Consider the following 18,724-nt stretch of genomic DNA (forward strand, 5'->3'; position numbering starts at 1 on the left):
TTCCCGTAATGTTTTTAACGTCAGAATCAATAGATCAAGATTAGTAGAACTCACATACTTGCATAGGGTATAATAGGTCCGGAAAATCGAAGAAGGTGTATCGAAGAGAGCAGCTTTTTACATAGTTAACCAAGTCTTTAATTCCTGAGTTGATGAACTACTTCAGGATGGCATCAGAAAATGCTACATTGTTTTCTTGAATAACAATGGGGGAATTAGGGGCATCAGAATCTTTGACGACATTGGCGTTAGGAGCGAACTCATGCAGAGGCTTTGACATGATGATAGCTTGAGGAAGATGATGGTTGAGATAGCCTTTTTTCGAGAGATAAAGCCAATTGCTTGAATAACTTATGAAAGTAACATAGGAGGGAATTTTTCCAATTTATTTGGAAATTTCTTCCCTTTTATGTAATCCCGATTGAAGAGATCGGGGCCGTAAAAATCTCGTATCCCAAGATATTGATAGGCCTTCTAATCGTCATCCAAAAAGTTACCGTTAAGATAAGGAAGTTACATCAATGATAGATAGCATCAATCACAACTATTATCAACGAGCGCAATTAGCTTATTAGAGTTATAGTTAGTAATAAAGTAGGTTTGCGATGTCTCCTGATATTATGGGTTTGAACTATCATTCATTGAGATAGTATTGCGAGATTTCATCAACTTGTGGTTTCAAAGCCTGACTCATTAATCACTTTTGTTAGAAGAAAATGGAAAGAGTGGTAGGATGTATGATATAAGCTGTGGTGTTTTAGTTAACCATGGACATAGATTTTTCATGCTCTCATCAACATATGGTACATTAGGCTGAATCATAAAGTTTCAAATAAGAATTTAAGGAGAGAATAGTGTGTTTCAGGCACACTCGGGTGGAATCACTGTGAATCATCAACAGTGATAACCCATCAACAAGAAGAGGTTTAATCCTTGCATCATAGAGTTAGTTGTAGTCCAGAACCAAAGATTCACTGTCAATTCGATATTATACCATGTTATACCTCTGTCTAGGAGGTCAAGGAAATGAACAACCTTTGTCATTTAAGGACCACACAAGGATATGCTCAACGTTTCAGCAGAACATCAGACTTGATGCATATGGAAAGCATGCTTCCAGGGACGGATTCATGTAAGATTGTTAGCTAAAGATAAGTACCTAAGCCTTTCTATAGTTTTTATTTGAACTAGGTAGTCTCACTTAGAAAGTTTAGACGATGCTAGACAATCAGCATGAGGGGGTGGCTCAATGTCATCTCAGTAGATGGTCTCGCTGATGAGATACTTAGAGAGATTTAGGCATATACAGTAGCATTCTTCTAGGGACAATTATTTGTCACTAGTTACATACTTGGCTTATGAAATGCCACCATCAAATCCTTAAGAGGGTAAAAGATAAAATAATAAATAATATAAGAATACAAACAAAAGAATTAGTCAAATAAGGAAATATTCTAAAAGCGATATTTGTGCAGCTTTTTTAGAACTGAGATAAAGACTCGATTCATCAAATCTTTTTAGTTGAATGGTCATAAATGAACTTCCCTTTTTCGAGAAATCTATCCCTCCATACTATCTATAAAAATAATGTACAAAACAGATCAAATATATCAAACCAAAACACAACTTATAGAGCCAAAGTGAAAATGCCTTTAATCGTTGAAGTATTGCAGATTGATTCCAAGCTTCATGTTCACTAAGAACAAAAGAAGAGCATGAACCACTCTTTATAACCAATGAGTTCAACAGATCTAATCTTTGTAACCTTCGAGTTTGAGAGTCACCAAGATAAAAATCGAAGGTTCCATTCTTTATGGTGTGTGAAGGAAGAGAATGAGATCATTATCTTGTTGAAGGGGTCTTTGGATCTATGATGGGAATCGGTGTTGTGCTGAGAGCGTCTATGAAAATAAGACATGCTATGTCATCCAGCTTCACTTCATCCCATTATAACAGAAATAGGTTGTACAAGAAGAAAGATATATGTGCCCAAAAGAACATACTTTGGCATAGTTATCTCCTATTTCGTCTCATCAACAAGATGCTTCATGTTAATCATCATGAGCATCAACGTCAGGGAGTGAGCAGTTGGCGCTGAAGAAAAGATCTAGAGCTAACTTCAACTAGCTCAACTCTGAGATGTTTTACCGAAGGAATGATACACTGATCAAATAAGTTAAGATCAATGTCGAGATGGAGACAGAAGATCCCAAATCTTTCAGAAGGAGAGAGAGAAAAACAAACATTGGCAATGTTAGTAGCAAAATGTACAATGTACACTCTTTTGCTAAAATAAAAGTCAAAAAGAATTTTTTTTAAGCAAAAAATCAAAGTAAACTAAAACTGTAGCAGCTTATGTTCATAAGTGCTAAAGTAGCAAAGCATAAACAAAACTGAAAACATAAAGTAGAAATGTCTAAACGTAAACTGAAAACATAAATTAGCAACGTCTAAACGTATAAAATTAAAGCATGTAAATGTTGTGTCCCTGATTGTAATGAGCACAATTTTGTTCTTAGAGTCAAGAACCTATCCTTCATGACAATCAAAGAGAACCTTATAACCAGCATCACAAAGTCGATTGATGGAGATAAGATTACTTTTTAGACCCTTGACATAGAACACCTCCTTCAGCTTGAACGCCCTGCACTCAAAAGATCCAACTCCCATGACAGCTTCTTCATTGTTGTCGCCAAAAACCACAATTGGACCATCATTCTCTATAAAATCCGTTAACAGAGACTTGAGACCAGTTGTGTCTCTGGAGCAGCCGCCGTCAAAGAACCAAGTATGTTATAGATTTTGACTTGACCCTTGGATAGATTGAGAGGTATCATTGTCACACATATTGATATTACCATCATGGAATCATTGATAAGAGTCATAAGACCCTTAACAATAAGCCCCTCATCTTTATAAGTCTCCTCTTCTTCCACCCATTCCTCACGATCCTCTTGTTTTGCAATGAAAGCTTTTGGTAGAGACATGTTTTAATTCTTCATGTAAGACAACAACTTTTTGTACAACACTTCATAGTTCTTTGAACTTTGAGCTTCTTTCTTATCTTTGCAGTCCCTGAAAAAATGGTCATGGCTTCCACAATTAAAACAATCACTTGAGTTTTTCTTCTCTAAAGTGGATCTCCTCACTAAACTGTCTCCCTTAAATTGAGCTCTTCGAACACCATTTGATATGCTTTCTTCATAACGTTTGAAAATAAGTGCAGCGCTGACAATAAGTTCATCATCGATTTCTTCACCACTCTCTTCACCCTGATCTGAGTCATCTAAGTCGCTGATGTGATTCATTGCTTCCTTTCGAGAAAATAATGCTACAGACTTTTCCTTGCATGATTACTTCATAATGTGTTTACGAAGAGCATTGGTCGCTTCATAATTTCATAGATTTCCAAAAAAGGAGTTTAGATCCATGACATTAATATTTTCACTGTCTTTATGGACATCAGCGTGATGTTCCCAGCTTTTCCCAAGAGAGTAAAGGAAATTTAGAACCAACTGAGAAGAATGCTTGAAAATTCCAATCTTGCGCATATCATTAACGAAACAGTTAAATCTGTTAAAAGTTTGAGTTATTGATTCACCTTGTTGAGCGAAGAAATGCTCATGTATCCGATTGAGGTTGTTGATAGTAGTGGCTTGAAATTCCATAGTGCGTTCATAAGCCACTGTCAGTGTATCCGTCATTTCTTGAGATGACTCACAATTATGTATAATATGGTGGACATGATAAGGAAGAGAGTTTCCTATCGTTGCTCTAGCTTTCACATCAAGACTAATCAGTTTCTTGTCATCGTCGTCATAACTAGTATCTGTTTTTTGCTTCAAAGGACCAACGGGAGCATTGTTGACTATAGGTTGATTCATAGGAATGTGAGGACCCTTCTCGACAATGTTAGGCATTTCATAGTCCATGGTTTCAAGGACCACCATGGCCTTGGTTTTCCACATGGTGGAGTTATGCTCATCGAAAGGATGAATTTTGTTGAGACTAACATTTTTTGGAACTATATGAGGTCGACATGATAAATTGAGTGTATCAAAAACCCGATCTGATACCAATTGAAGGTTTGTATCGATCGGATACACTTCAAGTATAATAAACAACAACAAAGTAACTAAGCAAATAAAGAACAGAAAAAGTAAAGAACACAGAGGATTCACCAAATTGTCTTTCACCAAGAAAGAGTTTGTTTTCACCAAGAAAACGGGTTGTCACAAATTGTAACACCCGCAAACCGGAACGACAGAAACGTTTAGGGGTGGAGGACGTCATGCTTAGTATCACAACACATGCATCATAGTAATCAAAGTAACAAGCAACCATTGCATTAATAATAAAGTGTTTACAAGTATTCGATTCACAAAATATTGACTCCAAAAGTAAATAACAAGACAAGACATGAAGGTACTATGCTCCATCTTTTGAATCCCTGTGCGTGTACCTGTCTACTAGTTTCCTGAGAATACAAGTTATTTTTAAAGAGTACATCAGCATTTAAGGTGATGAGTTCATAAGTATTTCAGTTATGAAAAGTAAATTATAAGTTCTTTAGAAAAGTTTGCCTGTTCCTCCAGAAAATCCTATATTTTCTGATGTGATGAATGATAAGTAAAAATGACTCTACAATTCCTTCTATGAGTATTAAATGGATACAAGCTAAATACAATTTAGAGTAAACAGACAATTGATTATGTGAATCTGCCCTAAGCCCAAAACCAAACAAGGAACATGAAATGAGGCGGAAGTCACACATCCCATTGTTTGTTAGATCTTCATTGTATATAACTTTGGCATATTTATTTGGTACTTATGGAGTTAACTGTAACAGTTCTTTTATATTTGAAGAAAACATTGCTTAAGAAAATCATATATTTTCTTTAGTAAAATGGTAACCACAATAGTCCCTTCTATAATCACCTAGTTTATTCGAGCTATATATAATCTAATATCGAGCGGACAGTTAAATATATGAATCTGCCCCTAAGTCCACAACCAAACAAGGAACAGGAAGTAAGGCAGAAAACACACATTCAACTGCCTATCAGAAATTAATTATATATAACCCTGATGTCTAAACTAAGGTATTATAGAATTTACCATTTAAGGTCCTTTTAGTTATACTCGTTTAATAATGCGTATCAAACCCTCTTTAGATAAGTTTCTAGTTTCACCTACATAATGTTTTATCCGAAAAGTATGTTTTTGAACTAGAAAAAGTCATACTGAATTTGTATGTTATGAACTGACCCATACCTATTACTCCCTATGATTACTTGGTGTATACAGGATATATATATATATATATATATATATATATATATATATATATATATATATATATATATAGCTAAGATCGAATAGATAGTAGACTGTGTGAATCTGCTCTAAGCCCACAACCAAACAAGGAATAGGAAATAAAGCGGAAAGCACACATCCTACTGCCTGTCGGATCCGATTAATATATATCCCTAATGTATCCACCAAGGAATCATAAAGTTAGCATTATAGGCCCCCTTCTAACTGAATTTTCATGTTACTAGGAAGTTATGTGGCGCTATTCTATTGGTTAGCAAGACTACTAGAAGTATTGAAATCCTATACTCTAAACGCCTCAGTCATACTATTGTGAGTTTTATATATTGCTATGTTTTATTTACTATTGTCCGATACTTTGTAGATGTACACTTTTTAAATAAAATCTGGTACTTTGTAGATGTACCCCATATATAATCCGGTACTTTGTAGATGTACCCCATATATAACATGGTACTTTATAGATGTATCCCATATATATCCTTATACCATGTGTATTATGATATTTTGTTTTAAACAAATGAATTAATGCTACGTTCCCTTCCTTGGTTACTGGGAGTGTAAAGTATACGTACGTGAATCATGTATTGTTCCTCTGTTCTAGAATGTAGTATGTACTGAATCCCTAAACTATACCTATTATAGTTTACTAGTATGTTTGCTTGAACTATTTCTGATTTGTAGAAAAGACTCAATTAGCTACTGAGTTAAACATGTACTTTAAAAATGGAGTTTTATAAACAACAATCTAACATATTTTAAAAGAGTTTTTGAATTGATTTAATTACTTACTAAAGCATAAGAAATTGTTTAATGTGATGGTTATCACAGGTAAATATTAACACAATTTAATTGTGTTCAACTTGTATTCCCCCCCTTAAAAGCATTTAAAACCATTTAAAAGATAGATTATAGGGGTATGAACTGACCTTAGGTGGGTGATTCAATTGAAGATTCGAATAAGGATGATAAGCTCTACGAATGAAGTCCCGAGGCACAAACGAGTCCTAAATGACATATAATGATACATATTGGCATGTAATTAGTGAATCTAACTACAAAGGTGATTGGTAAACGACCTAGGATGCAAGAATAACTCACCAAAAGAGTGCTAGAAGCAAGTTAGGAGGCTGAAAGGGTGTTCACCGCTGGGCTTGAGGTGTTCACGGCCCAATAGGGTGTTCACGACCCAAATTGATGAATGGTTCATGGCCTTGGGAAGGTTCACGGCCCAGAAATGGTGAAGAACACTTAAAGATCTTGTTGTTTGGTGAGTGTTTGAAGGCTCTTTGATGTATTCCAAGAAGATGGTAACGAAAAGGGATGAAAAAGAGTGAAAGATGAAGTTCTTGTGGATGATACTTACGATATATTTGAGAGGATCACGGCCAAGAGGTGAAGAAATGAAGATAAAAACGATCAAACACTTATATATAGCGAGGTAATTGCGGCCAAGGAGTTCACGGCCGTGAAACGAGGGTTCACGGTCTGAAGCCGTTCAAGTCCTCGTTCACTGCTGCGAGGTTCACGACTCTGTGGTTCATGGTTCCGAAGTTGTTTGCGGCCATGCGAAGGTTCTTGATTCTTAAGGCTTTTCTCTTCTAAACTCTAACACTCCTAGTTAACCAGGCATCAAAACTTATAAACAAATAATCCATCTAATTTAAGATAATGGGAGAAATAAGTTTGACCAAAGTTGACCTTTAAGAATAAAATTTTCGGGTTGTGACATCATCCCCCCGTTAGATGGAATTTCGTCCCGAAATTAGCTTTCTCAGCTGTACTCTTGGGGTCGTGCTCCTCTGAATGGTAGAATATCCACTCGTAGACCTGGGTAACTTTGCCCTGAAGTTCATGTTAGGATTCATACCTGGTCCATCTATCATTACCTTATGTATACAAGTCGAATATAATTAAGATTAGTAAGACGGTCGGATGTGCGACTCTGCCCCAGGTCCACAACCAAACAAGGAACAAGAGATAGGGGGGAAAGATACATACTAAATCTGCATAATCATAATTATATACCACCCTCGCGTATACACTTAATAGTGATAGGTGGGCTATATTCGTCGTTATCCTCTGTGCTTGAATTTGATCTGTTGGACGAGTGGTAGTTCAGGAAGGTCTGTTGAGTATACGGTGGCAAGGTTTTGGAGGGCAAGGTAATCCTCGCATGAGTACTTTAGGGTTTAGAAGACAAGAGACAATTCTGAGGTCTAGGTTGGGTTGTCGTTATGAATGAAGAGGGTTTCGTTAATTTGTCGGTTAAGGCGATGTATTTTCGAAACACATGGACTTGGTATGGTGAGGACCACGCCAAATCCAGGACAAATGATGACGACAAACTCTTTATAGAAACAAATGTTAGGCCGATTTGAAAGAAATGTTTGTTATACGATGGTGTATCTTGAGTGTGCTTGCCAATGAATATGTGAAGAATTTATAGTGCTTTCAGTTTTCTCTTTGATATTACCAGTGGCACATATCATACCGCGATAAGCGAGTACTAAAAGTGAAAGTGCTTTGATAACTTGTGTCGATACTTTATATTATGATCCTCCTCGGTACCTCTATGATCGCTTGGCATTTACAAGTTACGTAGAATTAAGATGAATAAGACGGTCGACTGAGTGACTCTGCCTTAAATCCACAACCAAACAAGGAACAAGAATTAAGGCGGAATCACTCACTCTTAGTCTGCAAAATCTTAGCTATGCACAACCCTGATGTACATACTAAGCCGTCATAGCTCACCAATACAGATCATTAGTGTTCTTGTGAATGCTGTGACTTGTTCGGACGAGTGAGTTACTATACTTACTTTTTAATTTCCCCAATTTTTAATCTTAATATGAAGTATAAATTAAATCTTTAAAGTAAATTTATTTAGAAGACGTACCAAAATCTCAAAAGAGGGGTTCCTCGTTGCTCCCTTATATCTTGTCGTTAAATTCCTCTTTCTCCTTCGTCACTTCTCTCTGTTGGACAGTCTCTTTTATAATGTCCCATTTCACCACATGCATGGCATACTGGAACTATACCAGCATTGGTGGTTGAAGTGATGTGCTGAGTCGGAGTTCTACAGAAGCGAGCTCCTTCATCATTTCTCTCTGTTGGACATTCCATCTTGAAGTATCCAGATTCACCGCACTTATAATAAGCCTGGTTTACTTGGGAGATTGGTCGTGCCGGCGCCCTGCAGAAACGGACAGTGTGCCCCTTCCTGCGGCAATTCGTGCACTACATCTCTCAGAAAGCTCCGGTGTGGTGGTAGGTGAATTTGTCACAATTTGGTAGATTTCCAGCATATCGTTTAATGGGGGTTGTAGTGGCAGATGAAGTTCCAGATGCTGTGACTGTTGTTGTGGCCGCAGGGGTAGTCACGGGCTGTCGTCTCTTCGTAGAACCTTGAGCCGACTTTTTCCCCTTTTTATCCCAGAACATTCATTTCTTGTTCTTAGGTTTGTGGTCTGGGGTCTCCTTGTCAACAGACACTCGCTGGTTCCCTTGATTGTTACTGCGATTAGCATGACCGTCACTGCTTCCGCTTCCGCTGGCGTTATTAGCATTGAACTGTGCCATGACGGCTGTCACATCAGCTGTGACCACAGGCTGAAAAGTAGCAGGGTCTATCTGCAGAATTGGTGCCTCGCCAGTTGGCTGGTTTCCTCCTTGTGAAGACATGATTTTGTTACATGCCGAAGAATGATCTCGTGATTAATGATGGCCATCGCTAGTTGTATTCCACAAAATTAAATATACTTAATAATTTCACGTTTTGGTGGACTATTCTCAATGGTTCTGACAACATTCCTGAGATGTGCCCATGGCAGTGGGTAGAAGTAGTTATTGTACGAGTGTTATTTAAACTAAGTTATCCCTGTTTCCTGGTGTGTCATGTTCTGACTTTCGTAAGCTTCTGAAAAATAATTCATAATGGGAGTCTATATAAAATAAATTTTATGAATCGGAAGTGGCTATCCTCGAATGAATTTTTGTGAATTGAATATCTGTTACTGGCTGCACGAAAAGGAAATAATCCTAACACATAGTGTGAGTAGTGTATTCACTAGCTCACTAACTCATTTTGGATTATTATTTATTAGTGTGACGAATAGGACGTTTGATTTCTTCGGCTGATCCTTCCTTGGAAAAACTCCTCATGAACCACTTCTTGTTCCTCCTTGACTGCTCTGCTAACTGCTATGACAGAGTGCTTACATCTATCTGGGTTTGTCGTGCGAGAATGGTAGTGTCTAAAGAATTAATGAGATTAAGTGAAACATTATGGGGTGATCCTTACCGGTCCTCCTATAATTGCGCAGTGTACACAAGTTGTATATAATTTAAGATTAAATAAACCTTCGAATAAGTGATCCTACTCTAAAACCACAACCAAACAAGGATCAGGAAGTAGAGCATAGATCACAAATTCTAAGTCTATAAAATCTCAATTATATAAAACCTTGGGATTACACACTCCGGAATTATAGACCAACCATAAGGTTCTTTTAATTTTTCACATAAGTTATTTTATAGTGCCTAAAATACTTCTATAGTATTTTAATGTAATGAACTTGGTAAGTTTTAAACTTGTTGTTATCTTATAGTATCATAAAATACTCCTATAGTATTTTAACTTTATGTTCTGATCTAGAAATCCTTCGTGTATAGAGTTAGGTAAGTTTTAAGACTGTTGCAACACCACATCACTCCCAAACAAATGTTGATCATATCTCAAATAAATATAGTTGATCAGGTTATATTGATCCCAGATATGATTACATAATTGTGCGGGTTTGACCGTAGTGTCCAACCTTTAAATACTTCTATTTTGTTCTTCTTGTGATACTTGTTCTAGTATGTGTATATGTATATGAAGGTATGTATACTTTTATAAGAATATTGTCATATTTTTAAAAATATACTTTTAGTCAGAGCACTTCGGCCCCATTGTATTTATAGTTGCATATCTTTAATAGGTTGATATACTTAGTTCACTATAAACAATACTCTAATACCAATCCGTCACACCCCCAAACCGGAATGGCGGAAACGTTCGGGGGTGGAATACGTCATACCTAGTATCACAACACATGCATCATAGTAATCAAAGTAACAAGCAACCATTGCATTAATAATAAAGTGTTTACAAGTATTCGATTCACAAAAGATTGACTCCAAAAGTAAATAATAAAACAAGACATGAAGCTACTATGCTCCATCTTCTGAGTCCCTGTGCGTCTACCTGTCTACTAGTTTCCCGAAAATACAAGTTATTTTGAAAGAGTAGATCAGAATTTAAGCTGGTGAGTTCATAAGTATTTTAGTTATGAAAACTAAACTATAAGTTCTTTAGAAAAGTTCGCCTGTTGCTCCAGAAAATTCTACATTTTCTGATGTGATGAATGATAAGTAAAAATGACTGTACAATTCCTTCTATGAGTACTAAATGGATACAAGTTATATACAATTTAGAGTAAATAGACAATCGATTGTGTGAATCTGCCCTAAGCCCACAACCAAACAAGGAACAAGAAATGAGGTGGAAGTCACACATCCCATTGTTTGTTAGATCTTCATGGTATTAACCATGGCGTATTCATTTGGTACTTATGGAGTTAATTGTGATAGTTCTTTTATATTTGAAGAAAACATTCCTTACGAAAATCATATATTTTCTTTAGTAAAATGGTAACCACAATAGTTCCTTCTATAATCACTTAGTTTATACTAGCTATATAAATCTAATATCGAGCGGACAGTTAAATGTATGAATCTGCCCTAAGTCCACAACCAAACAAGGAACAGGAAGTAAGGCGGAAAACACACATTCAACTGCCTATCGGATATTAATTATATATAACCCTGATGTATAAACTAATGTATTATAGAATTTACCATTTAAGATCCTTTTACTTATAATGGTTTAATAATGCATATCAAACCCTTTTTAGATAAGTTTCTAGTTTCACCTACTTAATGTTTTATCCGAAAAGTATGTTTTTGAACTAGAAAACGTTATACTGAATTTATATGTTATGAACTGACCCATACCTGTTATTCCCTGTGATTACTTGGTGTATAGAGGATATATATATATATATATATATATATATATATATATATATATATATATATATATATATATATATATATATATAGCTAAGATCGAATAGATAGTAGACTGTGTGAATCTGCTCAAAGCCCACAACCAAACAAGGAACAGGAAATGAAGCGGAAAGAACACATCCTATTGTCTGTCGGATACGATTAATATATATCCCTAATGTATCCACCAAGGAATCATAAAGTTAGCATTATAGGCCCCCTTCTAACTGAATGTTCATGTTACTAGGAAGTTATGTGGCGCTATTCTATTGGTTAGCAAGACTACTAGAAGTAATGAAATCCTATACTCTAAACGCCTCAGTCGATACTATTGTGAGTTTTTTATATTGCTATGTTTTATTTACTATTGTCCGATACTTTGTAGATGTACACTTTTTAAATAAAATCTGGTACTTTGTAGATGTACCCCATATATAATCCGGTACTTTGTAGATGTACCCCATATATAACATGGTACTTTATAGATGTATCCCATATATATCCTTATACCATGTGTATTATCATATTTTGTTTTAAATTAGTGCTACGTTTCCTTCCTAGGTTACTGGGAGTGTAAAGTATACGTACTCGAATCATGTATTGTTCCTCTGTTCTAGGATATAGTATGTACTGAATCCCTAAACTATACCTATTATAGTTTACAAGTATGTTTGCTTGAACTATTCCTGATTTGTAGAAAAGACTCAATTAGCTACTGAGTTAAACATGTACTTAAAAATGGAGTTTTATAAACAATAATCTAACATCTTTTAAAAGAGTTTTTGAATTGATTTAATCACTTACAAAAGCATAAGAAATTCTTTAATGTGATGGTTATCACAGGTAAATATTAACACAATTTAATTGTGTTCAACTTGTATTCCCCCCTAAAAGCATTTAAACCATTCAAAAGATAAATTATAGGGGTATGAACTCACCTTATGTGGGTGATTCAATTTAAGATTCGAATAAGGATGATAAGCTCCACGAATGAAGTCCCGAGGGACAAACGAGTCCTAAATGACATATAATGATTCATGTTGGCATGTAATTAGTGAATCTAACTACAAAGGTGATTGGGAAACGACCTAGGATGCAAGAATAACTCACCAAAAGAGTGCTAGAAGCAAGTTAGGAGGCTGAAAAGGGTGTTCACGGCTGGGCTTGAGGTGTTCATGGCCCAAATTGATGAATGGTTCACATCCTTGGGAGGGTTCACGGCCTAGAAATGGTGAAGAACACATGAAGATCTTGTTGTTTGGTGAGTGTTTGAAGGCTCTTTGATGTATTCCAAGAAGATGGTAACGAAAAGGGATGAAAAAGAGTGAAAGATGAAGTTCTTTTGGATGATACTTGAGAGAGATTTGAGAGTATCACGGACAAGATAAAAATGATCAAACACTTATATATAGCGAGGTGATTGCGGTCGAGGATTTCACAGCCGTGAACCGAGGGTTCACGGTCCGAAGCCGTTCACGGCCTCGTTCACGGCTGGGAGGTTCACGCCTCGGTGGTTCACGGTTCTGAAGTTGTTTGTGGCCATGCGAAGGTTCTTGATTCCTAAGGCTTTTCTCTTCTAAACTCTAAAACTCTTAGTTAACTAAGCATAAAAACTTATAAAAAAATAATCCATCTAATTTAAGATAATGGGAGAAATAAGTTTGATCAAAGTTGACCTTTAAGAATAAAATTTTCGGGTTGTGACACAAATACAGTCTCCAAGACTTACATTAGGGTTTCACCCTAATGTTGAATATATACTAATCTATACAAGTATATCCCTTTAATGAAGGGATTGTATCTAATCTATACTAAGAACTGATCTTTGTCACAAAGATATTGGGTCTGCTATCTATTCTATACATATCTATATAATTTTGTAATATACAAAGATTACATTAGATTACATAACTACAAGCTGATGCTAATCATTTTGCAGCTGACGCTGACGTTGGTGGTGATGTTGGCGCTAGCGCTGGTGGTTTGTGTATAGAGTGTTTGACTCATCAGATCATAAGGTTTGACCGTATAATATCACATTCCTACTAGCACAAGTCAAAGTCCCCATATATGCGCGTCCAAAACTTCATCGTTGTTATATAGGTGAGAAAGGCATGGGGAAACTCTAGCCAAGAATCTCGTTGTTCATATAGACTATGAATGTTAGGTTCTATACTACTATTCAACGGCGTTGGGAATTGACATGCAACATCTTTCCTTTTCATCTATATCCATGGGGACTTCATCCATGTGAATAGATGTTTTTCTCGATGTGGATGCCTAAGGGCCAGCGGTGACATTTTGTACTTTAACCGAGGAATCACTTTTAGATCAAATGGGTCTACATATCGATATATCTTCTCAGGTCCTTTATTTGTCGGCGATATAGGAGTAGCTAACCCATATACATGGTCCCATAAGTCATCATCATGTGTAGTATCAATGTCCTCTATGATATGTGATTTTAGGGCTCTATAGTATTTAATTATAAACGATGCAATAACGGGTATACTATGAAGTTAAATAACAATGTACGGGAGTGAAATAACTAACAATGTGCCTCCACCCCCTATGAGGTACCATCATCATCTCTAACATCCTTATTACTAGGTTGTACATGTATGCCTACCGTAGCTTCAAGTTGTAAAATATACATCTCATGTGCCGTCAACTACTTGTGACATTCAACAAGCTCCTTTTGCAACTGAATAATGATTTGGTCCTTATCTGTTTATGGTATAATGGTTAGTGGTGGTGATGGGTCAAATGTATATGAACCTTCGGCGCCAACATCTGGTCGCACCTTATTTTATGGAGGCTCATAAGTAAGTGAGTTGTAAGGTGATGGTATCAGAGAAAGTGCCATATGAATGGGTTAGGTAGCTAAAACATGGTGTTCAATCCACGCAGAGCAAAAAGAACACTAGTCAATACGACTTTCATCTACTTTCAACTCCAACTTCTTTATAAGTCTATTATCCTGCTAACAAAACCGTAAAATTATAAATAATCATAAATTATACATATACGTGAAAGTTATAAATTACATAATAATCATGTTGGGTTTTGAGCATTCTAACACTCCTATGGTGTACATGCAACCCTATAAACCTTGGATCTATGTTTTCTCTATTATACATGCAAATATTAACTATTCTAAGGTTTCATCCTAACTAGCATATTATGAAGCACCTATACTACAAAGTTCTAGTTAGATGACATACCTTTTGATGTAGCTTGATGTCTTCAAGCTTTAAGAGCTTAGCCCCAATAGTGTGGAAGCCTCAAATGGAATCACAAATCACCAAAACACCTTGCAAGAACTTGACAGAATATGTATGCACACTAAAATCGGCCCACTCTAATTTTCACACACTTGTGCCAATTTTGTGAGCCAAGGACCCCTTTATATATTATGGAGGATTAGGGTTACATCCATGTAAACCCTAATACCCATGACCTTTCATTTACATAGGATCCATGGGTTAAAAGCTCCATGGACCATCCATGAAAGCTTAGCCCAACCTAAATGAACTTGGCCCATTCCATATATATAAGAGTCCATATTTAATTAGTTCTTTTTGATCACTTAATTAATTCTAAATTAATTCTTGATCAATACTAATTAAATAATATGATTCCATATTAATATATTAGAACTTATAATATATTAATATAAATCATAAATATACTATTCCCAAAAGACTATCCATATAAATTGTGCCGGTGAAGTGCAACCCAAATGGACCATGCCGGGTCGGGTCAAGTACATACCAAATATAGTTATGGACTTAGACATTAATCCAACAGTCTCCCACTTGGATAAGTCTAAAACTATTATTGAGTATGACTTCAAAACCTAACTGGCAATCGCAGCTCTTAAAGCCGCTGTCGAACTCTGACCTTGTCAATGACTTGTCCATTAGATAAGGGATCATATATTCCTCCATTCTAGATATCATATGGACTGAGACATGGATTATAATCATTCTCTCTGTCCATTTGTTGTTTCCTGATTTTCGATTTATTATGACTGACTGATTGAACAAATCAAATCAGTCCTGCCTTGGCCAAGCACTCACATGTGTCATCGCTAAATCATCGAGGGGCCCACATATATCGCTTTTATCCCGAAGGTAAAAGGAATGGATAAACTTCAACTCATATGGCTTGTTCTACTACTTGTTGAATCATACACAAAGGCACGTTTTATAACATCGAGTTACCAAATGCGTTTTTGTGCAATCAATGTATAACCAACTCATAGTAACAACTCATATCTCTAGGTTTGAAGAATATAAGATATTATCGTCTCATGATCACTCGTGATAAAATCCATGAAGTGATTCAAATGAGCGCGGGTTGAATCCAATACTCATAAGTTATGAGCACTCATGAGTGTTGTAGCACCACTTTGTCCACCAACTTGGACCTCTACAAACCAACCCATGACAGTCTTGATTCATATCTACTTCCAACATATGACCGACTGTGGATGGTTTGAATAACTTAATCATTCAGGAAGAGTGACTTAGTTATTCTGGAAGTCAAAACATGCAAAGTGAAACACAAGAATAAATGAATCAAATATGGTATCAAACCCTATGAATATAAATAAACACTTTTATTTATCACCATACTGATTACTCATTATTCATTGTTTCGGTTTTATCAACTTTATACTTGAATTAAAAACACTAGTTGTCCCATGCTCCAAGCATGTACACAATGTTTTTCTTAAACAATAGCTTTGCCATACACCAAGTATGCACTCTATGTTTTTCTATGATCCTTACTTTGTGAAATAAACCAATTGAACATAATTTCAATGATTCTAATTTCACACTCCCAAATCCTTATCGAAAAATGTGAGAATTTCAAATTCCTACCATTTATCGAAATCTGTTTAGATTTTAAACTTATATGCACTGACCCTCCTGTAATGAATATGTACAAAGTCACAAAGACTTGTCAACAATCATTATAAGGTATTCCAATGGAGATCAACTCCATAGAAACTAAGTCTCATATTCAAAGTACATTGCTTTGGACATGCTTCTTGCATTAAGTTTTCTAATCTTACACAGATAACTTCCACCTATGGAGACAACTCCATATTCTCATTTTGACTATCACTTCTGAACAAGAGATGCCTCTTTTCAGAATATGTCAATATGGTCCTTCTAAAATTAGCACTATACTTCCAACTGACCCCGAGCAACCAATCTTTGGTAAACCTCAGATTGTCCTCGACAATTGCTTAATCATTTTAGTCATATCCAATTCTAGACCTTTTCCCTTCTTAATGCCTCTGGGCATTTGGAAAAATTTAGAAATGACAAATATTATAGCACATGCAATCGATCCTGTACCCAAAGCAAATGGTACACGATTCATGATGTCTCACATAAAGACATGATTCTAGACCAGTCTTTTGCTACAATATTTTTATTTGCCATGTTTTCAAAATTTGACTATGAAGAGGGATGCCGTAATCATAATCGAATTTTGAGAACGCAATATATAGAATTTCCTTAAGTTGAACCAATCCAACATGAAATTCATATATATATTCTTGACTAAAGATGACGAAGGTCTCAATCTAAGCCTTTAGAACTGAAATGAAGTATATCCTCTCCCTTAATTATAGCAAAACAACTTTTTCAATCCCTACAGCCTCACGAATTGAAACTTTTGTTTTCTATAATTAACATTGCTAACTTGCAACACTAACAATAATTATCATGCTCCCACTAACATGATGATTATTAGCATAACACTTATGCTCCCACTAGCTTTGACATGTACTCAGAAATCAGCTGGACTTCTAGAAATCAATACTTTATTGACTTTCTTACCAAAGTTCAGATTTCTGATACGAGATGCTTTGATAAAACTTTATCAAAATCATACACCTTTCCTTAGATAGCATGCATGTGTGTCTAAACAAATTCAGAACTATGAAAAGGGATGCCGTAATCATAGTCTCAATTGTTTAGACCTTTCGCCATCTGCTTCAAATCTACTTGGTGGAAGTGTTTCCTCACCATCATTTTCATGAATCGTTGAGAAACCTTATGACCCTTAGATTTTATGGTGTATGTGTTATTATCCATGTGAATCGTCAAAACCATAGTCACAAGACAAGGATAATGACAAATCCAAACTCATATGGACTGAACTTATGCAATCTTAACTTCTTGCCACCTGGCAGTACAGGGCCTGCCATTGCTTCCAAGTTGTTATGCAACCAATTGAGAACTTTTAGAACTCCTATGCAAAGCCAACTTTAACTGGAATAGGCACAGAATATGTCAACACGATAGGTTATAAACCTCAAGTCGTGTGCTAGTGAAGAACCTCAGGTTTTATTCTTGATTAGTTCTTGAAATTCTTTTTAGGATCTTTAAGACTCCCACTATCCTCTTGACATATAAGACTATCTTGCCAAATATTCAAGAGATAGTGCGGATTCTTTATCAAGACAAAAACTTCACACAATTGGCCTTAGTTGGTCTTTGTTTTATCCAAAACATCACAACTTACCAATTTCAAATGTACAAGAGCATGACACTTTTACTCTTACATTTGACATGTGTTTTAAACCTTTCTTTAAGATATGTCACTCAAGTTACAATCTTGGAGTATGACTTTAAGAATTGTTTTGGAACGAAGTATGACTCATCTTCCTGATCTAACCATTTCAACAATTCATGACTCCTCTTCTTAGTCATAAGAATGCACTAAGAAGACCTTTAGAGGACTAATTGTGATATGATTTCTAAATCATTAAGATGATCACAAACATGATACTAAAGTACTCACCCATCTTTTCAGATATGAGAAACTTTTATCTTTCTGCCTAATTTGATTCTTCCCATTCGTTCTGCCATACATTGAGACTTTTCCAATGTTTCAGAATTATACTTAAACTTGTAAGTATAACCATATTTACTAAACTTTAGTAAATCAAATAGTCTTAACGAGCTTTGTGGTGAACATGACCAGTGCACAAGAATGTGTACTCGATCCCTTTAGTCCTTCACTTGACTCACACATCCATGTGAACAAGTAATTAGTCTTGATTTTCCAATGCTTGAAAGTTCTCATTCATCATACTATTCAACTTGCATGATTCCAAGTTTCGGTCCAATTGAAACTTGGGTGATGAGGAACTTTCCTGATTTGGTAAATTTAGACACTACCACAAATGAAAGAATCAAATTCATTTTCCAATATTGCTGTCAGTGGAATCATATAAGCAACAATTTTCCAC

General features: G+C 35.8%; 1 protein-coding gene across 1 annotated transcript; it reads right to left on the bottom strand.

The window, feature by feature from the left end:
* Positions 1-3,398: 3,398 nt before the first annotated feature.
* LOC145157313 (uncharacterized) lies at positions 3,399-3,932 on the bottom strand. The gene has a single exon (XM_079076373.1). It carries the CDS (start codon positions 3,930-3,932, stop codon positions 3,399-3,401), a length of 534 nt encoding a protein of 177 aa, XP_078932499.1.
* Positions 3,933-18,724: the final 14,792 nt, after the last annotated feature.

This window comes from Lactuca virosa, chromosome 2 (genome assembly GCF_052849685.1).
Source record: "Lactuca virosa cultivar CGN04683 chromosome 2, Lactuca_virosa_CGN04683_v6, whole genome shotgun sequence".
Classification (NCBI taxonomy): domain Eukaryota; kingdom Viridiplantae; phylum Streptophyta; class Magnoliopsida; order Asterales; family Asteraceae; genus Lactuca; species Lactuca virosa.

What these genes read in the sequence shown, in the direction of transcription:
- LOC145157313 (XM_079076373.1), bottom strand. Translation starts at nt 3,932, where the DNA reads ATGGACTATGAAATGCCTAACATTGTCGAGAAGGGTCCTCACATTCCT.